The sequence below is a fragment of the Chanodichthys erythropterus genome, chromosome 14 (genome assembly GCF_024489055.1).
Source record: "Chanodichthys erythropterus isolate Z2021 chromosome 14, ASM2448905v1, whole genome shotgun sequence".
In the NCBI taxonomy this organism is placed as follows: Eukaryota; Metazoa; Chordata; class Actinopteri; order Cypriniformes; family Xenocyprididae; genus Chanodichthys; species Chanodichthys erythropterus.
The window spans coordinates 36,896,198-36,916,954 of NC_090234.1; the positions used below are offsets into that span (position 1 = coordinate 36,896,198).

The window sequence follows — 20,757 nt, forward strand, 5'->3', positions numbered from 1 at the left end:
AGGCCAGAGCTTACCGCCAGGTCCCCCCCAGGAGTCAGAGCAGTCCACCTTTGGCTTTGCCTTGGCCTTACCGTGGACCGTCATCCCTCAATACTCCAGCTCCGCATTGTTCCACCACTGTCCTGGTTTCGCTGAGGACTTCTGGGCCTCCGGCTGTGCCTCAGCTCTCCACCCCTTTGGCTACACCTTTCCTTCAGTTCCTCCTATGTCCTTGCCCTCTCCGCTGTCACCCAGGCCCCTGTCTCCACCTTGATCCTGCAAGCCAGCGGCTCCACCTTGGAGACCATCCTCTCGTCTACGCCTGGGTCTCCATCTTTCTCGGCTCCACCTCCGTCTGTTGGTCCCTCCAGTTTCCTGCCCATTGCCAGCTTTGTCTCCACTTTCTAAAACCCCCTCCCTCTCTCCTCTGTTGAACTATTTTCTACGGTGCGAGGACACACCTTCCGGAAGGGGGGTGTAATTAGGGCCTGAGCACCAATGGTGTGAGGACCCTTTTGGAATTGTTCAGTCAATTCTTCTTCTTCTCCAAAATTAATCACATTTTTGAGGGCCTAAACATGCTCAAAAAATCATGAAACTTTGCACACGCATCAGTAGTCAAAATTTACATCTGATATGGGTTTCAGAATTAGGTGTGTCAAAATGGATCGATAGAGCCACCTACAAAATTTCAATTAAGCACCCTTCGTGCTACGTTTCACGTACAGGTATGAAATTTGTTAGACATTTGTAACAGCCCAGTACCTACAAAAAAGTCCCAGGTGCAAAATCTGAAAACCCAACAAGAAGTGAGATGTTTTGAATTTTCTCTGCAAAATTTCCAGACATTGTACTTTAACAAATTCCTCCTAGAGCTTTAATCAGATCAACATCATATTTGGTCAGTCTAATCTAAAGGCCTTTGTGACGTTAAATTGTGAAGATCTTGAGTTTTCACTGAAGGGCGTGTCCGTGGCGGCCTGACAAAATTCGATGTCTCGCCATGAAACAGGAAGTTGTTGTAACTTAGGCACAATGTCCGATCTGCCCCAAATTTCTCATGATTTATTAGAGTCTTGGCCTCAAGACATCTATATGCCAATATTCAGTTACAGTCATAGCGCCACCTGTGGGCAACAGGAAATCACATGTTTTACACTGTGATTAACTCCTCGTAGAGATTTAACCAGATCAACATCAAATTTGGTCACGTCAAAAGGTCTTTGCCATATTTTTCCTATATTTACTTGCTTAAATGCATGGCGCCCACTGGTCACTGTTTTCCTAAGGCCTCCGGGTGGCGGTGGCCCCGGGTGCGAGGGCCCTTTCATCACTGCTTGCAGCTTTAATGTTAGTGTTATGTTTAGTTTCATTGTCTTTTCATTCATATGTTTTTTTCTTGTGTTTCCTTTCAGTCTTGACTATCCCATTGTTAGTTGCCCTGGTCGTTCTTTTCCCTTGTTTGTCCATGTGTATTTATCAGGGGATTTTCCTCAATGGAAGGCAAGGGAGGCAGTGTCTCCTAACAATAACTGGATAAGAAAATAATCTATATTACAAAAATAAAAAATGCAAATATTACAAAATGTGACATTAAAAAGTGTAAAAGTCACTCGTTTTATAAAGTAACACTGTCCTACATCAACACTTGCAGTTGCAGGTAAAGTTACAGCGGGAGTCCACATCTTTCATGCCTCCTCTAAGCTCATTGAGTTTTAATAGACCTCCCTAAAGTGTGTGCTGGGTTTGGTGGGGGGTAACTGAGAATGAATAGGTGGAAAGTCATGTAAGAGGAGACAATGAAAAACTGAAATATCACATGTTCCTAAGTATTCAGACCCTTTGCTGTGACACTCATATATTTAACTCAGGTGCTGTCCATTTCTTCTGATCATCCTTGAGATGGTTCTGCACCTTCGTTTGAGTCCAGCTGTGTTTGATTATACTGACTGGACTTGATTAGGAAAGCCGCACAACTGTATATATAAGACCTTACAGCTCACAAGTGCATGTCAGAGCAAATGAGAATCATGAGGTCAAAGGAACTGCCTGAAGAGCTCAGAGACAGAATTGTGGCAAGGCACAGATCTGGCCAAGGTTACAAAAAAAAATTCTGCTGCACTTAAGGTTCCACTTCTCCAGAGTGCTCAGGACCTCAGACTGGGCTGAAGGTTTACCTTCCAACAAGAAAATGACCCTAAGCACACAGCTAAAATAATGAAGGAGTGGCTTCACAACAACTCTGTGACTGTTCTCGAATGGCCCAGCCAGAGCCCTGACTTAAACCCAATTGAGCATCTCCGGAGAGACCTAAAAATGGCTGTCCACCAACATTTACCATCCAACCTGACAGAACTGGAGAGGATCTGCAAGGAGGAATGGCAGAGGATCCCCAAATCCAGGTGTGAAAAACTTGTTGCATCTTTCCCAAAAAGACTCATGGCTGTATTAGATCAAAAGGGTGCTTCTACTAAATACTGAGCAAAGGGTCTGAATACTTAGGACCATGTGATATTTCAGTTTTTCTTTTTTAATAAATCTGCAAAAATGTCAACAATTCTGTGTTTTTTTGTCAATATGGGGTGCTGTGTGTACATTAATGAGGAAAAAAAATGAAAAATGATTTTAGCAAATGGCTGCAATATAAAAAAGTGTGAAAAATTTAAGGGGGTCTGAATACTTTCTGTACCCACTGTACTACCTCTTCAGTCTTTATGTACTCTGTGTGGTGTATTTATTTTCCTGCATTCCTGAGTTTCATATCTGTAGCGATCTCCTGTGTTCCTATACATATTAATAAATAAAGACTTAAGGTAACATGGGGCAAGATGACTCAATAGACTCAATTTACACGTTTCTCTGGGTGAAGACTTCAGGTCCTTAACATCAAAAAGTCTGAAAATAAACACTCAAACAGATCATAGTAGAAATCGGCTCAGTCTTAAAGATTTATGGTCAACAACTACACTCAAGCTTTGAAATACATATCCATTCCCTATTGTTAACATACTAAAGTTGATAAACCATGTACAACTATGGCACAATTTGAAGTATTACTTTGTTTTTTGAGCTGAGACAAGGACTACATGGTCCTAGGTGATGGGGAAGAGAAGGTACCCTCAGATCAATGCCCTTATAAAAACCATGGAGTCATTCACTGCTTCCTCTGCAAAGAAATCATGTCTATATTTAAAATTATGTTGTTATATATATCAGGACAGGGCTATGTGATTTATCAACTGGCACAATTTTTAGGATTTTATTGTGGAACCATAATGGCTCTTTAGGTGATTTATACACACTGCAATATATTACTTATTTGTGTGAATGTGGCAGGGGTGATCATGCTTTCTCAAGCAAATCATAGGAAATGCCAGTCCTCTGACCATGTTGGCCATCTCTCAACAGCCCAAGGCAAGCAATTAGTGGAATAGTGTTATGTTAAGAATGTTTATGATCTGTTGCTAAATCTAAGGACAAATTTGTTGATGCTTGGTACATTATATAAATATATGATTTCAGAGGTGACAAGCTCACCACTGATTAAGAAGGGGAAATGGTTATGCTTACAATATTCATGTAGAAGTTTTTTTTGTTTTTGGTAATGTCTTAATTTTATTTAAATTAGATTTCTTGAGAATTTTTATTTCAAGACAATTTAGTCTTATATAAACCTATTCTGAATTAAGAACTACGATTAGTCATCTTAACTCAAAATTATTTACAATTTCTTACAGTGTGTTAGTAGAAGGTCTTAGCTTCACACTTACCATTTATTCACAGTTTTGGAAAAAGAGACTAGAGTGTCTAATTGAAACAAGTCACATTTTCAAAAGCATCTCACCATCTGTGTCATTTGTGGGTGGAGCACTTGCATCATGTTTAGCGTTTTAGTTTTATCCGCCTCACCGCCGTCATCCTTAACAAGCTCAGGCCTGAACTCAAACACTTCCCTTCCACTGACTTGCAGGATAGGAAACCATGAGATGAGTGTCATTCAACACAACAGACGCCAAAACAGTGTGAAAGAATCTTGAAAAACCAGGACAAAGGAGCAAACCCAAGATCTGAGAGCTTTTCTGCCACCCTCTGGTCAAACCAAAGCATCACCGTCAAAATACCCACTTAATTCAGAGCCAAAACAGCATTTTTAAAAAGTGAGAATAAGTCCCTTTTTTCAGGAGACAATGTTGATGTCACAATTTGTTTTAGTTTTTTTTAAATCAGACAAACTAAAAGATGAAATTATGTCTTAAATGTCTCTATTCTCTTGCTAAATCTAGCAAAATCTCCTCATTCTTTTCTTCTTGTTTTTAGAACAAAACCCATAGGAAAAGTGTGGTTTTACTGTATTTGCTGTTTTCAGTAGTGTCAACAAAACACTTGCACACCTTAAAATTAATAAACAAAGACTATTTGTGACCCTGGACCACAAAACCAGTCATAAGTGTCTTTTTTTTTTTTTTTTAATTGAGAGTCAAAATTGATGAATAAATAAGCTTTCCATTGATGTATGGTTTGTTAGGATAGGACAATGTTTGGCAGAGATACAACTATTTGAAAATTTGGAATCTGAGGGTGCAAAAAAGTCAAAATATTGAGAAAATCGCCTTTAAAGTTGTCCAAATGAAGTCCTTAGCAATGCATATCCATTCACAAAAATACATTTTTGATATATTTATGGTAGGACATTTACAAAATATCTTGGGACATGATCTTTACTTAATATCTTAATTATTTTTGGCATAAAAGAAAAATCGATAATTTTGACCCATACAATGTATTGTTGGCTATTGCTACAAATACCTGTGTGACTTATTACTGGTTTTGTGGGCCACATCTGTTGATGTCAAATGGCATTAATGACTGAAGATCATTATCTTGCCAGAAACTGTTCAGCCTCTCATGATTCTTATTCACAACCTTAAGTTTCTTTATATAAAAAAAAAAAAAAAAAAAAAAAATTAATAAAACCTTTACTCTGTAAAAAAGACTTTCATTGTTAGGCATTAGCTAGTAGATGGCTTTGTTACATTCATGGCATGCCCAAAGTTGTTTTTTTTATTATTAAAACAACCATAATTGCTGCAGGTCCTCAACCCAAGCACAAGCTCAACACTTCACCACAATGGTAACCCCAAAACTATTAACATAACAGGAACTTTTAAATACCAACATAATAGAAAGTAAACATTAAAAAGTCTCTCCATTTTCTCATCTTGCTTAAAACTGCTTAAAATAACACTTTATTGCAACATTTGACCAGCCCCTTTGCAAAGCATGATGGGAAGTCCTGTTTGATTTGAGTCCTTTTTTAGTTTACTTGATTGAAACATCTTATTTTAATATGAAAACATCAAGTTAAGTCAAAAAGTAATCGTTTCAAGTCAATTTAACATGAAGCAATTAAATTTGAACCAGAAACCTAATACAATGGCATTGAATCAAAATAAGTGGTTTAAATAATTTTTATGAAAAGGCGTGGACAGGGTTATTTTTTTACCTTATTGAATATGCATTTGTAAGAGTTTCCCTTTCAGACACAAAATTTATGGGAGAAGAGTATTTAAATGAATCATTGGTGATTTACTAAGGTTTGTGCTAGTCAATTTACAGGTATTTGTGCCCTTATTTACCGGCCAATAAAAGCATGTTTTAAACCAGACACTACGTTTCCCGAAAGCAGTTAGCCAACTATGGTCACAAGTCTTTATCAGCATAGTTCAAAGAGTCAGTGTTTCCCCAAAAAATAGTTCCAGTCTCCAACCAGACAACCAAAGTTGTCAACCCTGGATGTAGTTGTTACTGTATACGTAATTAAAAAAAAATACATCTATTTTATTTGGTTTCAGAAACTATCTAACACTCACCTAATGACTCGAGTTAAGTCATGAAGCGATCTACAGCCTTCATGATAGTGGCAATCCGCAAAATACTGAAAATTACTGGATTTGAATCAACATTTGTTTATAGTTTTACTCCTAAAAACATTGCATTTATAATAGGCCTATCTTGCTTTGTAATCAAGTTACTATTTGCACGTTTTAATGAAAACTGTCATGTTATCGTGTACAAAAACAAAATTATTCAAAGAAACATTTTAGTCAGCCATGTTGTTAACTAAAACTGAAGTAACGAGTAATGACTGATGTCATTTTGGATGGAGCCATGCCTTTGGTCTGGACAGGAAGTGAAAATAAACCTGCTGAAACGTCAGTGACGTTAATATAAATTTCCGCAGGATTTCTTGACTTAAATGGTCATCATTTATTTTTGCCAACTTCTTTATATTGAATGCTAAATTTTCCATCCATAAACAAAAACCTTTTAAATTCCCGTTGTCTTCTAATACTCATTCCTCAGACTTACAAACTATAATAAAAGTACAAAATCTTTAATGCTCCATTAAAATGTGACATGATTTAACTTTAATACTTAACTTTTCTTCTATTTATATGCGTAAATTAAATTCACGTGTTTATAGTTTTGCTCTTAAAACTTAAATGGGCATTAACTGGTAACTATTTCGAAACAATTAATTGTATCAATCAAGTATTATGCACCATCATGTGTTAAGAATGTCATTTTACATTTTAAATGTAATCAGTTAATGAAGAGACAAGGGTTTGTTTTTGACCCAAATTGCACATTATGTAATAAATCATCTGTATAGCACAACACCAACACTAAACCAGAGTATCTGCAAATTTCACTTTTCCTTAAACACTCTCCTAATTAAGGGGTACAATTAGACATCTTAACTCAATCAGTATCTGATATCCTTTTATTTACAATTTCTTGTGTTGTGTTGGTGGGAGGGCAGTTTAAAACAATTGAATAGAAAAACGACAGACATTACTAGTTCATCTCACAAGCTCATCTCTGTCACTTTCTCACTTCCTGAAAACACTTTAAACATCATATTTGACTAGTAATGATGTCGTCTTCCACATCTCCTTCTGTAAGGCGAAGATGCCACATCTGCATCCGAGACATTTCACATTCGACACCTCAAATCTGATCAACTGATTATTGAACACTTGAACGTCAGCATCACACTTATTCAGCATTTACATTCTGATCCTGATACAGGCATGCAGTTGGTTACATGTTAAAAACTGTAATGATACCGATCAACTGATTCTTTGTCTTCATTAAAGCAACATTTAATCAGCAGAAGAGGAAACCAGATTCCAATAGGGCTTGAACGCCTCGAAGAGGATTTATGCTGGATCATTTCATACGCATGAACTTACAAAGATGATCATTTAATCAAGTCTTCCAAAAGAGAATGCAGAAATATCAAATCAACAGCCTCATAAATATTTGGAGCATGTTTCCACTGTAGAACCAGACCCTCACTTGACTGTGCTTTTGGGGTACACTGCAATTTAAAAAAAAAAAAAAAAGGAACAGGGCAAAGAGTTAAATCTTAGAGAGAACATGAACACCTACTCCAGTCTCTCCTTTAGCGTCCCGGGACATCTCGAGTGATGAGGGTGCATATTGCAGGCAGAGCGGTTTCTGACATGGCAATTCTGTTGGTAGTTATTTGTGAAAATATTGTCATTCACTTCAAGCCATGTGTAGTTCATGAATAATGCAACAGTCCCAGTCTTCACTCGTCCAGGTCCAGTGTGTTGAGCTCCTCCTCCAGTTCATCTAGGTCCTCCCCTGTAAAGAGGTTCTCATCTACTGGCACCGCCTCCGACTCCTCTTCATCATTGGTTTCACCGTCCTCAAGCGTCTGGTCCGGGCTGTGTTCTCCGTTCTCCATGGCTCCGCCCGAGGCCTCGCTCAATTTATTGTCTGTAGAGACAAAACAGATCAGTGACATCAGAAAGAAGCACATAGACATGAAGAAAAGAATCACAATGACATTTATAGATAATAACTGAGACCTAATTGTGCGTTATGACACTTATTCAGGAGGGTCTAGCTAGCCTCTGAAGTTACTGCCACCCAGGATCGCTTAAAGCACCTTTAAGATGGCTTGCAGCACATGGTCACATGGACGTAAACACGGAAGACACAGAAATCAGCATTTAACGTGTTCATTTAAAGCTGCAGTCCGTGATTTTTGGGCCTCTAGTGGTTAATAAACAGAACTGCACGCGTCTTGCGGAAGAACATTGTAGCCGGAGCTACTTTTCTCCGTGTATGTCTATGGCGAGTCACACAGTTACTATGATACTCTGTGGCGGGTCCTACCAATCTGGTCTGAAATAGTCCAAATATAAACACTTATAAGTGTACCATAATGATTCAGGGTAAGACAAAAACACGGTTTGGAAAATGGATTCATGTTGTACATTCTCATATAATTTATGTAAATTTTGAACAAAATAAGTTGCAGACAGCAGCTTTAATAAGCTGATGTGCCATGGAAGCCTGCGAATTTGTAAGCAGGCAATAAGGAGGACCACTCTTGCCTGCAGTCTGAACATAGCCTAAGGTAGTTATGATTAGCACTATAAAATATAGATCACTATTGAGCAGTGGTTCTCAAATTGAGGTCCACAAAAAAGGTGGTTTAAAAAAAAAAAAAAAAAAAGAAATCAAAATCTGTAAATAGTTAATTGTTGACAAGAAAATGCTAATACTGAATGAATTAACTCAGTGCATTTTATCCTTTTATCACTGTAAAGCTGCTTTGAAACAATCTGTACTATATAAAGCGCTATATAAATAAAGGTGACTTGATTACTTTTGATGTGATCACTAGAAAACAACTGGGTAAAAGACATGGTGAATTATATTAAATATTGTAGGGATGCACCAATACATCGGGCAATAATTGGTATTAGCAAATAAAAACAATTATTTTCACTATTTAAGCAATCGGCCGATGGCCAAAACAGCTGATAATCTGGGACGACTATATCCTGTCAATCAAAAGGGGGTGGAAAAACATGTCAGACTGCATCTCATTGTGTGTGTGAAGAAAATCTCGTTTTAAATTTAGGGCTTAACAGTTATATATATATATATATATATAAAAAAAAAAAAACAGCAGGCTCTAATGATAGGACCCTATCATTTACCCCTAGTTCAAGCCAGGGTTGCCAGGTCCGCAGTTTTTCCCTACACCAAATATTATTTGTAGCGAGCTTCCCATCTAATAATCTCTCAAAGAGCTTTGTTGCTTCTGATAAGAAACAAAGTATCAGTTTTCAAATGCTGTCTATTATATCATTAAACTCAAACAATATTTTTTTTTTGGTGCTCTTAAATGCGATGAGACAGTTTGTTTGCTTATTACGTTTTTAACACGTTAGCATCAGGGGTATTTACATTGCAAACAAGGTCAATATCACGTCCATAAAATTTAAATAAACATAAAACATTTCAACTTAACATATGATCTATACATTCAGGTGATACATTCTGAAATATTCTGAATAAAACATGTTTCTGAATAAAAACATTTTCTAGCAGAATCATAAAAATGACAGTCCAACAGAATGTGTAGCACCTCAGTTCAAGCGGCAGCACGTCTCGTAATTGCTCAGTGTTTCAACCGCAGAAAGAAGTCAAAAAAAGCTTGTGAACAATGTCACCTAATGTTGCATTTTCCTCAGGAAAGTAAATCAGTGTTCACTGTTTTAGTTGACACTTCATTACAATGTAAAGCAATGTGTACAGCTTGTATAACAGTGTGAATTTGCTGTCCCCTCAAAATAACTCAACATAGCCATTAATGTCCAAACCGCTGGCCACAAAGTAAGTACACTCCTAAGTGAAATGTCAAAATTGGGCCCAATTAGCCATTAGGTGTGTTCGACATCGGCTGCGGCCGGATGCAACCGATCAGCGAGAGTAGCCGTGTGCAGGCAGGGAAGAGCTGAAAACGGAGACATGAAGTCGGACACTTTCTGCTTCCCGTAGTGATGCTCATGCTGCGCTTGCATACATTATCACAGCTGAAGTTAAATAAATGCAATATTTGACTAACACACCGATCTTTCAAAAATACATTTTCATTCAATACTTTATGTACTGCTTACAGCGTATTTTTCAAGAATAAAGTTCAACATAAGCATATATTATTTAAATACCAATGTAGCGGGGTCTACGCATTTTATGAGTTTTATTTTGATAAACACGACACAATATAACTTTGTGACTACATGAAAAGAGCTTTAACTGTTATAAAAATACAGATTTGTGAACATTACTGGAACTGAAGGCGTGACAAACATGAAACACACGTGATCGTTGACATGCGGTGAAACCGGCCAATCATGAAACAGCTGTGTCGTCATCAGAACTCGTGCAGCTCCTCTTGAGATGCTGCGCTGGCTGACTCAGATGGCTGCTCTCGAATCGCTCTTGCGGTACTTTGAAATCATACGTCATAGTCACATGCCTTCAGCGCCAGCTCAAGTCGGACAAAACCAGAATGCACTGCTTTAAGTCAGCCGCCGATCGGTCTGAGCTCGAACACATCTATTTTCTCTCCCCAGTGTCATGTGACTCAGTGTTACAAGGTCTCAGGTGTGAATGGGGAGCAGGTGTGTTATTGATGAACTTCACAATTATTGAACTAAACCAACACTGAACTGAGCTGAATAATGACACCATTGTATTCTGTAGAGCTTTACAACAAAATTTGAATTTGTTGAATTTGAAGTTTGTATCTCCCTTATTTTCCTGTTATTTTTGTTTTATTTTTACAGTGAAGCTGCATTGAAACAATCTGTATAGTATAAAACGCTATAGAAATAAAGGTGAATTGACTAGGAATGAAGATATTCAGATATTCAGTCTCACCATCTGTCTCATTTGAAGTAGGGGCTCTGGCAGTAAACCTGTCCGCTGACGCCATCGTTATACCTGCGTGATCCACCTCTTTAGGGATAAATCTAGCAATGTCAAGGTCCTGAACTTCATCTGAGTCCCCCACCTAGACAGACACTCATGTTAATACTGCTGAAAGACTCGAGGAGGAGAGAGTGAATGTAAATAAATCAGAGTATTATATGAAAGTGCATAGACAATAAAATTAAACATCACATTAATAATTCAAGTCTGTTATTTGTATGTAAAATGTTTATATAGATAAAGTCTATGAGATATGGGGTAGTGTCACATCACCTCGTAAGAAACTTCAGAGTCATCATCATCATCTTTAGCGTATTTAGTATCATCAGCCTCCTCATCGTCATCGTCAACAAGCTCAGGTCTGAACTCAAACACTTCTCTTCCACTGACCTGCAGGAAATTAAACCATGAGATGAGTGTCATTCAACAACAGCTTCAGAACAGCATGAAAGAGTCTTGAAGAGCCAGGACACATTAAATCAGCAGCAAACAAGATCTGAGAGCTTTACTGCCACCCACCGCTTTTTAACGTAACTGCACACTACATTTTAAGAATAAGTCCCTTTTTCCAGGAGACAATGTTGATGTCAGTATTTTAACTGATCAGGCAAACTGAGGAGGAATATTTGTGACTGTTTTTTTACTCACTCCAAGCGCTCTGCCAGCTTTGAAGTCGGCTTTCTTTCGCTCCATGTCCTGCTCTGCTTTAGCCATTTTCTCTTGCCTTTTCCTTTTCTTCCAGGCCAAGAATGTTTCAAGAGTAATTCGAGTGACGTTTGCTCCCAGGGCAGATCGCTACAATCATAACAGCTGATCATTACAACGAACATTTTTGATAAATCACTAACAGGTCCAAGGACACTTCACAATCATGTTCTGTGACGATCTTAATCTCTTCACTTCTTTCTCACCTCAGTCTCTATCAAATCCTCCAATGAGATCTCCTCCTCAATCTTCTCCTCTTTCTTCTTGTCTTTCTTCAGAACAAAGCCCACAGGAAGAGCGTGGCGGTACATACAGTTGTCACCTCCACCGGGACAAACCCAAAACCAGCCGTATTTGTTGTTTTCAATAGCATCAAGGAAATACTTGCACACCTTAAAACGAAAATTATTTGTTAATTTCCTTTTTTTGTTCACAATTGAGAAAAAATAAATAAATCACCAATCAAATCACATCAATGGTAATATCATGATGATTTGAGTGTACAACTATACTTCCTTCCAGAACTTACAATTTGTGTCTTCGCTTTCTTTTTTTCAGCTTCTCCATGTTTCTTGTTCACAACCTCTTCAAGCTTCTTTTCGTCCCAATTATCCATGGTGTCTGCATTCATAAATGAAAAAAAATTACAAAAGAGCAACCAATATTTCAAAACCTTTGCATCACAACAATAACAGGCCCTTGACCAAAGCAATAGTTCCACTTATGTCAATTCCAAAATCCAAAAGAACTTGTTAAAACATGCTAAATTATCCATTTTCAAATGTATTAATGTAGTCAATAAAATGGTTAGCTATTGACCAATTAGAATCAAGGACATGAACTGTGTTTTAATCATGATAAAACAGCTATGACCGCTTCACCCAACGGTTCTGTGTATCTCTACACAACACCCTTAGCAACCACTCTTAGCAAAGTAAACATGTTTGTTCTCATTGATGTTGTTCATTGAAGCTTACTGTATTATGTAGAAGAGTATTGTAAGAGATCAAGTGAGCGAGTTTATTAACTGCATTCAGATTTAGCATTTTCCTTAAGGTCAGTCCTATGTTCATAATAAAAAATCTGTTTAAATGTCCGCTGCAATATCTTGTCCTTTTAACAGTTTAGGGGTTTTCCGATGACTGACAGCACTAGTCAAAACATTTGTCAGTTGCGTCTTGTTCCGTGTTCACAACAAATCAGTCTTTTCAATGTAAAAGTCTTCGCTACTGACTGACACACTCATAAAGACAGTCTTTGCCGTCATCTAATGGTGTAATAATGTAACTTCTGTTGCTGTACACAGCCAGGGATTATTTTTCCGCCGGAAGGAAGGCTTTTGATGAAAGTTTACCTCATGAAAGTTGCATCGATGCATATTTTTGGCTTTAATATTTCAATTTGTGTGGTGACCGTTTTATAAAAGCAATAAGGTACTCGAGGCTAGTGCTGTATCCTAAAATAAGTCACGGCTGAAGGGGTTGCAGGGACTGTACCTTACTGCTTACTAATACCATGCAAATTTGTAGCCCCATGAAAGTCCTATTGGACTCACCTTTCTCCAGCTCGTCATCTCTGCCGTCCACATACACGCTTCTTTTCTCACATTTCCTCTCCAACGAGAGGTCATGAGAGAATTTACACTTATCACCCTTGGTACACTGGCCTTGCTTAAAGAAAGCACACAGCACAGACTTGGGATCCACACCTGGAATTAAGTAGAACAGAAACATCAAGAGGATTCAGAAATGAACTGGAGTAAAAAAATTATTTCATAATTAGGATTTAGAAATTAATGCAAAACCTGCCTTTTACACGTTTGTTTTTATTAATTTGAGTGTTGATTATTATATTTAAAAATAATTAGAAACTGAATTTAATAGTTTGGGCTCTGTTGTTAATAGTAACCTTTAATATTATAGTAATGTGCTAGAAAAGACTCCTTGTATATAGTTTTTTTTTTTATCCTTCAGAAAACGTAAATTATAAATCTAATTTATTTAAAGAGACAATGTGTTCAATAAACCACTGTTTAATAAAAGAAAAAATAAGCAAATTTATGTTTAGTTTTCTCCACCCTGCTGTACTGAACTGTGACTTCAGTACAGAGGTACATACTAACCGGTCATGTTTGTGTACCATTATTACACCCATAATATATGTATGTGTCTGGAATAAAAGATATAGATTGTACTGCATGGTAGATTATTATTTTGCTCAAGAGCATGATCATTTTAAGTCTACACATCATACAAGAAAGTTTCCAACCAGATCAAGAGTTGTAATTCCAAGCACAAAACTTTATGATGCCGTTTGGAATCGGTAAACTATGATGATTACAACCAAAGATGACAAAAGATGATTTTGTGAAACACACTCCTGGTCAGAATTGAGCTGCAAGATTCAGAGAAAGGTTTCCTCATTCAAAAGACCATTTACCTTTGCTGACTTTCTGAGCTGCAACCACTGGCTTAAAGAGCTCGTTCAACTCAGACAATTCCTTCTTCTTGTCTTCCTTCTTTTTGTTCTTTTCAGTTTCAGCTGCGATCTACAAATAAAATACATCACAGATGTTCAGGACACTGGACTTAAGATAAAAACACTAAAATCAGTGTTAAGATCATTACCTGCCGAGCATTTTGCTGTCCAAACTTGACCTGCTGTGTTACAGCTTTAATGAACTTCTGTTGTTTAGCACCTTTTTTGTTTTTCAGTCCAAAGGTTTTATCCTGTCAGAAACGATTCAAATACACAGTGACAATGACATAATTATTTTAAAATCAGCCCATACTAAATCAAGTTACATAATCAGATAACATGTAAAACAGCATGTGACGCTTACAAAATGAGCCAGTGTTTCAAGCAAGTCATTTCTTACATAAAGAATATGTATAATCAATAATGAACACAAAGCACAAAAGAGAGATTTACCTCTAGGACTGAGTAATAACACATAAGCAACTTAAAAGAGGAATTTTAGATCACTAAGGCGGTGTCTGAAAACCTAAAGAGCACCCTAACTGGTAATCATTTTTTTATAATTCAAATTAAACGTACAAACGACCCCCATTGATGGTTAAAAATGCTGTCAAGATGAACAGTTCACTGGGGTTGAGACAGCCTGAATGTGGCTTACTAGCAGTAGACTTTGACTCTATTCACTGTCATGTCCTATTTAATCACCACTAAACTGACAATAACCGTTTGACATCTTAGAGTAATCCCATTAAACAAATATATAACTATTTATCCTGTTATTCCATTCATTTTAGGCTTTAAATGTCATTAAAAGCTGCTGGAATGCGCTAGAAAGTGAATCAGAGCACAAGGCCCAGTGTTCAGCATGCTGCATGGGTGCTAAACGCCGCAAATTTCACCTCAATGATCTTCTCTTTTTTCTTCTCTTGGGTTTTCTTACTGCCTGTAGCTGGAGCTGGCTTTTTCGGAGGCATATCGCTTAAAGCAAACCAGTATAAAATCGAAGAAACCCTGACGCCGTATGTACAGTTCCGTATGTTCACAGGTAAGCGTAGGCTAACCAAACTAGCAGCCGCGATGCATTGTGGGAGGTCCGGGCGCGCATGATGTGAGCGCACGTGGCATAACAGAGCCATCTACCGGCCGCTGCTGGAACTTCTGCCCCTGTTTTCTGTGATCTGTAGTAGAGCATTACTTTTGACCACTGGAAATCCTGACAAAAGACAGTTCTTCATACTATACTGAAATGAGGATCTGATCAGCCTTCAAGCGGATCCTGTGTTTTTTTGTTTTGTAAGAAATGTTGCCTATTCCTATATTTGGTAATGACACTTTTCATTGTTATTAGAAAAAGCTAGATAAGCTTTGCTAAGACTTTCTAACACAATTAACTTGAATTAAAAAATGATAATAAAAAAAAATGAATTTTGAATTTTCACTTCCTGGTATGTATACATGAAATATGAAATGAAATATTGTGGAACATAGTTCTTTCTTTCTTTTTTTTTAAAAAAAAACAAATGAATTGACCATATTATTGTATCCAGTTCTTTTAGATTTTGAATTTATTTCTAACACTTTGTATGCATTGTTAAAGAGATAATTTGGAATAGGGTGATAAAATGTAATCTTTCAACAAAAAATTATTATAGAGACGAGACAGTATAAAAAACTATTATGACCAGTCTCTTAAAACAATTATTTTTCTTTTATTTTTGTTATTTTAAAGGGTTAGTTCACCCAAAAATGAAAATAATGTAATTTATTACTCACCCTCATGCCGTTCCTTCGTTCAGTACAGTGGTTCAATTTTAATATTATAAAGCGACAAGAATATTTTTGGTGCACCCAAAAAACAAAATAACGACTTAAATAGTGATGGCTGATTTCAAAACACTGCTTTAGGAACTGCTTTCATGATTTCATGCTTTCATGATTCGGATCGCGTGTCAAACCGCTAAACTGCTGAAATCACGTGACTTTGGCGCTCCGAACAGCTGATTCGACACACTGATTCATAACAATCTGAAGCTTCCTGAAGCAGTGTTTTGAAATCGGCCATCACTAGCTATATAAGTCGTTATTTATTTTTTATTTTTTTTGGCGCACCAAAAATATTCTTGTCGCTTTATAATATTAATATTGAACCACTGTACTCACATGAACTGATTTAAATATGTTTTTAGTAACTTTATGGATATTGAGAGAGGAAATGTCACTGCTGGCTATCCAGGCATCACAGTCATCGGATTTCAACAAAAAATACCTTAATTTGTGTTCCGAAGATGAATGAAGGTCTTACAGGTGTAGAACGACATGAGGGTGAGTAATAAATGACAATATATTTTCATTTTTGGGTGAACTAACTAACGCCCCCTTGGAGTAAAACATCTCAGTTATATATGATATGAGAATAGTAAGGCCTGTAGGGAGTAGCCTACGTGTTATTTAAGGAAAATATATATAATTATATTTTCAGAATGAAATTTTTTCCCCCCCCAAATATAGTCTGTGGGGTAAAACGCCCCCTTTCCACTGTCAGGCTGTAGTTACTCTGTTCTGAACATCAAATCCTTTGTTTTTCAATTAAATGCAATCTAACTAGGTGGTTGAATAAAAATATTTGGACTTTATATTTAAAAATGACCTCAAGTTAGCATCAGGTAGTTAGCATCAGCTAACAATATTTTTTCAAATAAGATATTATAATTCTGTAAATCATAATTATTGATTATATTCTTTTTGATTTTAAGCTAAAACTGCTTGTACTCTGATTTTGCTGTATAAAGCAACTTGCTTTGTCTGGGGGCATTTTACCCTACCTGGGGCAAAATTCCCTCTTGGTACAAATGTAATTTTTGTTAAAAAATCTAATACATGAAAACTCTGGACATTTTTCATACTTGTCTAATTTATGTCATTGTCACTAAAACTATGATAGCTATTCTGGACACATTTAACTTTTGTTTCACAGAAAAAAATGACACAGTCCTTAAGGGGGCATTTTCTCCATCCTGCCCTATGACGCTTGCTTTATATAAGGACAGAGATCTCATTTAAACAGGCTCAGTGCATATCAACATTTATGTGAATTATACTTCCTAAGCACTGACCAGAGCGTGACACTCGTATGCAACATGTATGATTAAAATTAATGTCATTTATAGGATGGAGAGAGGTTTCTGTGAGATTAAAGTTGATAAGTACAGCTATAAATGAAGAGGAAGGCACCTCGAGCGATATCATTAGGAGCTGATTTGATTTATCAACATCACGCCAAATGTGTTCCTCTTGTCTGTGTGATGAATAGTGTCTAATCACAAATGGACACCCTGCTGTAAGTAGCCATCATTAACTCTGGCAGTTTTTACAAGCAATGCTCTTTCTCCTCCTGCTGCATATCAGATCCTCCTGTCCACAGCAAATAGAGAGGCAAGTTGATGAGTCTTCTCTTAGTTAACTTTGCCTCAGGTGCTTTAGAAGAATTTGTGGCTGATAGTCTCAAAAATACCTCAGATACTCACACAGACTGAGCCTGAGTAAATACTGGAGGTGCTTGGAAAGAGAATGTATTTCAAAACATTTTTATTTGTGCCATATGTCCAGTCTGAACACTGTGCATTTTTGTTGATTCTGTTTATCTCGGCATATTGTATAGTGTGCAGTCCATCGGTTTAATCAAAACAGCAGTCTTGCGCTGAGCAGCTCAGAGACTCTCGCACCTTTTGCATTACATTACTATTCTGCCGATTCAGCCGACGGATAGTCTGTCGCAACACTCCACCCTGTGAGAAATCCAACAGGGAGAGGAGAGATAAACACACATGCTTGAGGAACAATGAAATCACAGCTACAGAATTATTCTGCTCATTCATTATAATAAGTGGTGGTTAAATGTGTGAAAGAACTTTGTTGATGTTGTCTGAAATGTTGTTAGGCTTGTTTCGTTGTTTTAAAAATAAGTTATTTCTGGTTTAAGCCTACTTTGTAAGATTTTTTTACTTTAGTACTCTGGCACAAAATTTTAATTTTACACATCAGGCAGTATCCTGCTGTCATCACCATCTTACTTTTGTGTTATTTCAGGGCCATTCATGATTTGTAATTTATTGCATAAAATATGAACTATTTGAGTGGCAATTTATTTAGAAATATTCCAGATGTTTCTTCATATTTCCACTTTGCAATTTCCATGCCGACATTATATATTTTGTAATTTAATGTATAAAATATTCTGGAGTGGCAATTTATTTAGAAATACTCCAGATATTTCTTCATATTTATTTTCATTTTCCAATTTCCATGCCACCATTATATATTTTGAAATGTATTGCTTAAAATATTAACAATTTTTGGAGTGGCAATTTATTTAGAAATATTCCAGATGTTTCTTTATATTTAAATCTTCAAATATCCATGCCCCCATTATATATTTTGTCATTTATTGCACAAAATATTAATTATTTTTGGAGTGGCAATTTATTGAAATACTCCAGATATTTCTTCATATTTTAATTTTCCAATTTCCATGCTCCCATTATATATCTAGAAATGTATTGCATAAAATATGAACTCTTTTTGTTGTGGCAGTTTATTTATTCCAGGTATTTCTTCATATTTCCACTTTTCCAGTTTCCATGCCTCCATTATATTTCTTTTTGTAATATTTTGCATCAAATATTTTTGCAGTGGCAATTTATTCCAGAAATATTTGAAATATTTTTCATTTTTCATTTTTCTAATAAAAATGTTCAAATAAAACTATAGAACTTTATATATCCTTTATTCATTTATAATCTCTTTTATAACAAAAGCCACTTCACTGAAAACAGCATCTTCAGGAAGTGCATAAGCCATTGTCTAAATCATCAAGATAATTAAATGAAAGTGTTCGACAGATTGGACAATTATGGTATATTGTGTTATAGAAATATTTCCTTAATAGAAATATAACAGAAATATTTATTCTTACAGTTTTTTACAATTGCTAACAAGCATTTACTAATACATAAAGTACTTTTTTCAAAAAATATGAAATCCATTGTTTTATAATTCAGTTTTTTTTTTATTGCAGTAAAAGTAGAATGCTTACATGTAAGCCATTCCACATTTTTGGTTGAGTGTTGAATGTGTGCATTCTTGGCAACATGTATGAGGCATTAATGGACAGTTGAAAAAAATAAAGAAGAAAGTAACAGAATTGCTCAGGGCTACTGGTCAAATGAACCCCCTTTGCAACTTGAAAAATCTCTTTCTGGGGGTGGGTTGGTGCCCCGTGTCCCTTTGGTAGTTAGTGCCCTGTGCAGACCACATATCCTGTGTATGGAACACAGTGGTAGTGGAATTGTTTTAGTAAAAGCTTTACATGAAGCTTTTACTGAAATGAAAACATAAAATTGCTGCCATTGATCAACAACAAATCCAACATACATACATAGCCTTTGTTTACTATGGAAGCTTTTTTCCGCCACAGAATAAAAAAGTATAAGGGTTACTGTGACTTTTTATCACAATTCTGACTTTTTTTCTCAGAATTGTGAGATATAAGCTAGGAATTGAGAAAAAAAAACACAATTACCTTTTTTATTTTCTATGCATGGCAGAAATAAGCTTAGCTATCACATGTCTAAGGGGGATAGAGATGCACAATCAGCACACAATCTTACTCCAAGGGAGAAGAGTCTCCTGTACTGATCCAACTACTCCTCTCCTCCTTCATCTTTTCCTCTCCCATACATTTTTTTTTCTCTCTGCTCTTCTGTGCTGTTTAGCATCCAAACCAATTCAAAGAGTCCTATTTTACTGTATGTCCATGTAACTTCAGCACCTGACTATGCCTCCAACTGAGATTGGAATCTGCTATTTCTCAATATTTCAGTGATCTGTTGTTGCAAAAGTAGAGGTTTTATACTATATTTACAGATTGGAACATTAGGTCTTCATTTCTGACATGCTGTGTTTAAGCATTTGCAAATAAGATGAGAAAGATCCATGATTTTGTATAAGCTTGTATGAAAAGAAAATTTAAGCCTTTTAGAAATGTGTTAATTGACTGCATTTTGTGTGAAAACGACATGAATTGTGGTAATGGTATGGTCATAACAGACGGATGTTCTGCTAAATGTGTTTAGAGTTTTGAAAATGTGACTAAGGATTGGACAAATACATTTTGAACAGAGTTTAGGTACTGAATAACATGTCCACTAGGGGGCGGTCAGGCTCTTTTATAAGTATAGTAATTCATCATTTTAGAACAAATCTATTAACACATTTATTGGCCAAAAAAGGCCATTAATTTCATTTTTCAAACCAACAGACTTCTGCCTGTACACTTATTTTATTAACTTTATTATATTTTCTGCACTGATGTCCAACAGTGCTACTTAGACAAAGTGCTTTTCTGACACCAATATAGACGCACACTAACTCTAACTGTCATTGCATTCTAAAATATAAAGTGTCTATGGCCAAAACTGAAACAGCCAAATGCTGGGTTTTCATGTTTAATGGGAAATTTCCATAGACATAATGATTTTTTATGAACAAACTGTATATTCTATCCCCTTCTGTATGATTTATTAGCTGTTTTCCTCTTGGGTACCAAAAAAAAATGTCCCCACATCCCACAGGATTTCAGATATTGCCATCTTTGCTATAACATAGGGTTTACCACACACACACACACACACACACACACACACTTTGGTGAAAGAATATGGTGAATAAGGTGTACCAATGAATTGTTCACAATAAGACCAAAACAGTAAATAA

General features: G+C 36.4%; 1 protein-coding gene across 1 annotated transcript; it reads right to left on the reverse strand.

Moving 5' to 3' along the window:
- Window positions 1-6,726: 6,726 nt before the first annotated feature.
- Window positions 6,727-15,080, reverse strand: zc3h15 (zinc finger CCCH-type containing 15). Its single transcript, XM_067409358.1, has 10 exons — window positions 14,886-15,080; window positions 14,136-14,237; window positions 13,948-14,056; window positions 13,064-13,216; window positions 12,038-12,129; window positions 11,715-11,900; window positions 11,452-11,598; window positions 11,077-11,193; window positions 10,753-10,885; window positions 6,727-7,788 (listed from the first exon to the last, which is right to left on the reverse strand). Exons 1-10 carry the CDS (start codon window positions 14,958-14,960, stop codon window positions 7,598-7,600), a joined length of 1,305 nt encoding a protein of 434 aa, XP_067265459.1. The 5' UTR covers window positions 14,961-15,080; the 3' UTR covers window positions 6,727-7,597.
- Between the last annotated feature and the right edge of the window lie 5,677 nt (window positions 15,081-20,757).